Below are 6,841 nucleotides of genomic sequence, written 5' to 3'. Positions count from 1 at the left end.
TTCCTAAAATGGGCAGAATAAAATGATGCTAATGGAATGTAGGTGTTAGACTGGGAAATAGTCAAGTTGGACTCCCAATGGCAGCTGGACCATTTGAACAGGATATGTCTTCCCAGCTCACGCTTCTTCATTCCTTGCAGGGTTTGCCTTTGGGACCTCCCCTCTGAAGAAGAAACCAGGGCTGGTGCATCAGGATAATAGATCAATAAAAATAGGGCAATAGTTTTGTTAGCTTGTCACATCTTCTGGCTAATTATTTAATTACTCTAATTTAAAGTTTTACCAGATTTAGCATCAAAACATAAAAATCTTGTGATTGCAATGTCAGAAAGTAATAATGTAATTAACTTATTTAGTAGTAACATATTAACTGTACTGATTGCTAGGCACTAATCTTAGAATGAAACCACAGGTGAAAGTATGCATACCTGAGCACGTATGTGATCAGCAATGAGGTAAGGATATGTGCCCGGGAGCATACTGGAGTTTATTGAAAATACTGCTACTTGATCCTCAGGCAACCAACCCCACTGTTGCTTCTTTGCAACTCTGCTCAATGGACACAGGGAACTTTGAACTGCTCCTTCCCCCTGGGGTTTTGTGTGATAGAGATATGGTAATGTTTGGGAAATCATGGGAAAATAATGGCATTTGAAGTACAGATCACACTTGTGATCTGAGATATTGCATGTGAGTGAGTTTTGTAAATCCAAGCACAACTAACTTTATAAAGGAAGTTCCATATTTAAAGTACCTCTTCAGTGAACTCTTTTGTAAAACGAATAATCACACGCCACCTCTGCCACCTCTTTTGCTTGTTTGTAAAACTGTATTTTCTTCTTTTGAATTTTCTTAATGGACGGTGAACTTATGGGAGAATGTGGATGGGAGCTACACAGGATGGGCAGGAATGTGTGTATCCCAATCTATATTTCTATATTTCACTGGCTAACCCCACAAGGATTAACTACCTCTGTTTCAAGGTACTCTATGGAGCTTTAGTCCTAAGACTCACAAGGCCCCATTGGTGCACTTACCCTTAATTGTCAGCCAGTAGGCACAATTATCTCCATTGATGAGATCACTGATCGATTTGGATATTAGAGATTTTTGTGAAAGCAAGGGCAGCATCACTCTCTTCTCTATGTCCCTTACCAATTTTGTCAATCAAAAATGTTTTTCTTAACTTGGATCCCTGAAATGGTGGCTACTAACTCATTGCATAGTCATAGGGGGTGAAACTCAGTGCTGGATTTTTTTTTGGAGGGGAGAAGGCAGGGTGATTGGGGTTAAGAGACTTCCCCAAGGTCACACAGCTAAGTGTGTCAAGTGCCTGAGGTTGGATTTGAATGCAAGTCCTCCTGACTCCAGGGCCAGTGCTCTACTCACTGTACCACCTAGCTGCCCCTCACTGCTGGATTCTTAAGGCAGAATCTTCTTTTAACGAAAGGGAGTATGTCCTGGACTTTTTATTCCAGAATATCTGGTCACCCTGGTTTTAACAATGATACTTGGATAAAGTTTGCAAGCATGTTATCAGCTATTTTTTAGGTAGTGGTGGTGGGGGAGATTTTGCTTCAGAAGAGACTTTAAAATAGCTTGAGTTTTTCTGTAGCTTGTTTCTGGGCCTAGTTCAGCCTTGAAAGGTATATAAATCCATATGCTTTCATAGGACAATCAGACCCACCAGACACTGATGTAGTGTGATGCATCTCTCTATAAAAGCAGGTCTGATAGGTGATGAAAAAGCCTGTGTGTTTAGCAGGTGAATGGGTAAGAGAGCAACAAAAGGACTTATGATTTTGGTATTTGGGTGTCAAGAAAACAAAGCCCCCCAGTACAGAGGAACCCAGCCACCTTTCAAATAGATTCATCCATGTATATAAAGCAGGAGGAAAATTCACTTTATATTTAAGCACAGACTTCAGAGCCATGCTTATGAAAGATGTAACCTTCCCAAGCAAACCATTTCTGAATACATCATCTGACTTATCTCACCATGCAGGTGTTGCAGACAATTCCAAACCCAGCTAACTTTGGGAAGACTTAAAAAAATTCCAAATCCAATAACCTGGATGTGGTTCCTTGGATTGCCTCTAATAATTGTAAGCATAAGAAGATACAAATGAGGGCACATAGTTTTAGGACACATTAATTTGGGTATTTTGTCCTGAGTTCCAGCAAAACCAGCAAGAGGAAAAGATATTGATTCTAGTCCTTTCCATCCTTTAAAGCCTACCTCAATTGCCATCTCTTCCAGGAAGCCTTTCCTGATAGTCTGTACAGCAGAGTGGCCAGAGTATTGGACTTGGAATCCAGTGAGTTGGCTTCAAAGCTTACCTCTGATATTACTAGCTGTTTAACTATGGACAAATCAGCTCACCTTTCATAGTCACACTTTCTTCAACTGTAAAGGGGGACCCATAACACTTGTAGGTACCACTTACCTCCCAGGATTGTTATAAGAAAAAAGTATTATGCAAACCTTAGAGTTATAGGTGTGGGAGTTATTATCTTCCCCTTGATCAGTAATGATTTTTCTCCACACAATTGGATATAGCATTTTGCTTATTTACATACATACCATGTATTATTTTGCATTAAAATTATTTTTGTTTGGGTCAGAACAAAAGCTCCATATAATCATAGAATTATGGATCATGTAATAATAATAGTATTCCTCTAGCACATTAGGATTACAAAGAGCTTTACACGTCACCCCATTTGATTTTCACAACAACTTTATGAGGTAAGTGCTATTGCTATCCTTGTTGTACAAATGAGGAAACTGAAGCTCAGAGAGGTTATCGAGTGACTTATCCAGGGTCACATAGCTTGTGTCTGAAACAGGATTTGAATTTAGGTCTTCTAGACTCTTAGGTCCCCTGATCTACCCACTGCCCCATTTAGCAGCATAAGGATTAGACCGGCTATTTTATTGATGACAGGGAAAAATCTTATTGTCAATTTTGTTCTTTTCTAGAACACAATAACTAGAAAAGTAACTATTAAATTTCACTGGAAAATATATCATTGAAGTCCTGCACTCCAGTGTCTCCCGGCGGGCTTCCAGGTGATGCTGGGTTCTCAAAGGCTAAGCCAGTGGGAAACAAGCTCTAGCTGCTCCTGCCAAGCTGGAAATGTGTCAAGAACAGGCCAGGGAAAAACTCTGTGTTCCTGTTGTCTAAGGACCAGCCTCGATAAGTTCCAAGAGGCTCATCACCAGAAGGTTGGTCACCAGGTGATGACTTTTTTTTTGGCTACAGAAACTTATGAAACCAGCCTGCAATCTGTCTGGGTGGAGAAAGTATTTATACTGACAAAATAATGTTTTTTTAAAAGTATTGAGTAATAAATTTATTCCTTGTTCATGATCAGAGGATCATAGGTTTAGAGCCAGAAGGAATCTTAGGCTTGTGAAGGGAATAGGGAAAAGATACTTTCAACAAGCTCAAACATCATGTTAATGTCAGCTTTAATCAATCAGTCAAGTGTGTATGTGCTTAGCACTATGCCAGGTGTTGGGAGGGAGGAGGGGAGAAGAGGTATAAGGTACAGTCTTTGCCCTAAAAGAGTTTATGATAATAGGAGCCATTGCTGAAAAGGGTGATGAAAAATACTTAATCTAACACCTTCTTTTTGCGTATGTGGAAACAGATACCCAGAAAGAGGACTGACTTGGCCAAAGTCACACAGGTGGTATATGGTAGAAATAGGACTTCAACCCAGATCTTTTTTTAGGGTAAGATTTATTTATTTAAGCTGTCCCAATCACAAGCAAAATGGTAAGGTCAGCATATTTGTCACTGTGTGGTGCAAGTGAAGTTAAAGAAGGTCCCCTATAATTTTCTGTTCCACATAGAAAAAAGGATGGTCCAACCGCTGCTGTGGTCCCCCAGTGCTTGATTAGTATGGTCCAAGTTTGCTTTACTCATCCTCATACCCAGTTTGGGAGAGGATTGAGGTGATGGTTATGAAACAGAGTGTGGTTTCCATCTTCCCATGGGAAGGGCTTGGTCCGGATGCGGAGGTGGGGGCAGGGGACGAATTCGGGCCGCTGGTGATGCTCCCACGACTTCAGGTAGGCGTTGAGCTTGCTGACCACCACCCCCGGGAGCGCCACGAAGAAGGTCAGCGTCCTCCACATGCGGCCCGAGCTCTTCTCAGTGTGGGCGTTGCTGGCGAACGACCGCCTCGCCGCGGCGCAGACCTGGCCCAGCTGTGCCAGCAGCCGACCGCTCGCCGTTACAGCCATCTTCCAACCCAACCCAGATCATCTGACTCCAAATCTAGTTATTTTCTGACCCAGGCCAGTATCCTGTTAGCTCAGGTTCAATTTTGGGACAAAATGAGGTATTAAAAGGTCATTCAACAGTTTACAGAAGAAAGTTTAATTACCTGTAACACAGAAGAAATATTGAACAACTCTATTCCAGCACATAGCTAGGGTAGATGCATGACCTCCTCCAGCCCCCACCTTCTTGGTCCATATGGAAATAGATCTGGTCAGCAGGGCAAGAGAATGTGGTGAGTCACAATGTCTTAGGGGACCATCTGCCAAGTCTTAAAGTCCCCAGCTCCATGCATTTATGTGATTAGGAAGCCATGTCAATATGGTTAGAGGCTACCATGAAGTTGCATCAAAAGGAGACCCAGCTTGAGCCTTGGCCCCCTGAACCCATTAAATCTTGGGAACAATTTTGTCTCTTTTTAGACATGGGGAGAGGGAAACCCTGGAAGATAGTGGTCCTATTACACCAATGATTTTCTAATTATGTCACTGTGCTTGGCACAATATGTGCAAAAGCCCAATTTCTAATGGAAGGGTTTGTTTTCTTAATGGTAAGCACTTTATACCTTATTCTGTCTTTCTCTCATTGGGTTGGACCCATCTCTGAGTTTCAAGGAGTCTGTGGGGCTACTGTGGCCACCTTTTCTCCCAGAGGGCCTGATTTTGTGCCAAGAACTAGAATGGAAGTGGAATTGGCCCATGCCCCAATGGTTTAGTACATTCAGCTGTTGTCTGTAATGGCCATTTAAATATCCCATGGCTGCCTATGGAACCTGCTTTAAACAGGCTCTGCCCACTAAGGCCATTCCACAACAACTGAGCATGACAGTTAACATTCCCTGGCACTTAGAAGGGCACAGACTGTCCTAGAAGTTGCTTCTCTCAGTTATTTTCCCAGAAACCCTGGCAACATCCTTTCCTAATTTGTCATTTTATTTATTAATGCAATATGCAATTTTAGCAGAAACCCTTAAGAGGTCGGAGTCAAAAGCTTTCTTCATGACAGGTGATTCATGGCTCAGGATGCCCTCCTGAACCACACTTTTAATAACTTGGGGAGGCCAAGAGCAAAGGTAATTTTCAAACTGACACAACCTTTTGAACTAGGATGGTGCCTATATAAATAACCCTCCCTCTCAGCCCTTTGACTTCCCCCTACTCTACAATCTCTGCACCTGTGCTATGGTTAGTGGAGTAAGAGACATGAGAAAATATTAAATATCCTACAGAAGAGTATGCTTGAGAAGAAGCAATAGAAAAGGAATTCTCTTGGATCAAATGGTTGAATGTGGCAAATGTGAATTCCAAGGCTCCTTGAAGATGCAGAGTTGTGTACATTCTTTTACATTTGCTCTTGGGGCCATGAGCGAGCTTCTTTTGGATATTGATTTTACAAAAGTGTTGGCTTTGGGGGTGGAGAAGGAAGGGAACATGAGATCTCTACCACTTTGGGGAAGTCACTTTGCATCTCTGTGTTTCAGTTTCCCCATCTCTAAATGAGGAATAACAATCTCTTCCATTCTCCTCAGCACATACATATTTGTCCTGAGTAGAGGATGATCAGATAATCTGGAAAAATTGAATTTTTACAAATGAACACCAATTCAAGGAATCAGCGTTTTCTTTAATGTGAATCTTTTGCTATTTTTAATTCAATGGGTATCTTCCGTTTACTCAAGCCCCTCAGGAAAGTGATTTACTAAGAACATAATCACCTTGACGCTAATCTCTTCTTTGAGGATGAGGATACTAAAGCCCTAGTTTCCAATGTGAACTTTATAAGCAATCTTCTGTAGGACAGTTCTAGAGGATGATGGATGTTTGCTGTCTTCATTGGGTTGAATTTTGTTTTCTATAGTTCCCCCCTTCTGTCTCTGATACCTTTAAATCCATCATGCCAGGGTCAGAATGCCTCCTCTGTGTGATATCACAATGCTCTCCATGGCAACAAATTATATTGTCACCAGCACTGGCTGGATTGGTGGGTTGCCAGTGATCTATGGCACTGAGTTCCCTTGGGACTGGTGCAAAGCACAGCTCATGATACTCACATTTAGATAGACTTTCTCTGACATCAGCTATCCAAAGATCTCAAAGTACATTATGGGACTTTCTTATTTCTTAGGATGTCCTAAGAAGAAATACCCCAACATGATCATTCAATTTAATTCAACAAACATTTATTGAACATTTAGCATGTAGATTATTGAGGAAGGCCTGGAGAAGTTTATATAAGATATGGTCCCTGTGTTCATGGAGCCTATAGTCTGATAAGTTGTTGTGGTATATATACAAATAACTATAATGCAAAATAGTGCATGGTAAGTACATCAAAGAAGCGAAAACAAAGAGGAATAATGAAGTCTGGGATGTGGAAGAAGTAACATTAGATTTGAGTTAAGTGAGTCTAATGAATGTTTAGGAATTAAATGGGTGGGACAGGGCATTGCAGGTATAGAGGTGGGAGAATGTCTGGACAATGGAGAGTGTTGTAAGTACAGAATATGTTGAGGGGAGTGATGTGAGATAAGGCACTACTGATGGTGTCAG

The 6,841-nt window shown here is 41.4% G+C and overlaps 1 protein-coding gene across 1 annotated transcript; it reads right to left on the bottom strand.

The window, feature by feature from the left end:
• Nucleotides 1-3,937: 3,937 nt before the first annotated feature.
• On the bottom strand, nucleotides 3,938-4,255 carry LOC118844763 (cytochrome c oxidase subunit 6A1, mitochondrial-like). The gene has a single exon (XM_036752744.1). The coding sequence runs from the start codon at nucleotides 4,253-4,255 to the stop codon at nucleotides 3,938-3,940; it is 318 nt and encodes a 105-aa protein (XP_036608639.1).
• Nucleotides 4,256-6,841: the final 2,586 nt, after the last annotated feature.

The sequence above is a fragment of the Trichosurus vulpecula genome, chromosome 3 (genome assembly GCF_011100635.1).
Source record: "Trichosurus vulpecula isolate mTriVul1 chromosome 3, mTriVul1.pri, whole genome shotgun sequence".
In the NCBI taxonomy this organism is placed as follows: domain Eukaryota; kingdom Metazoa; phylum Chordata; class Mammalia; order Diprotodontia; family Phalangeridae; genus Trichosurus; species Trichosurus vulpecula.
This window is presented reverse-complemented; position numbering and strand designations above follow the sequence as displayed.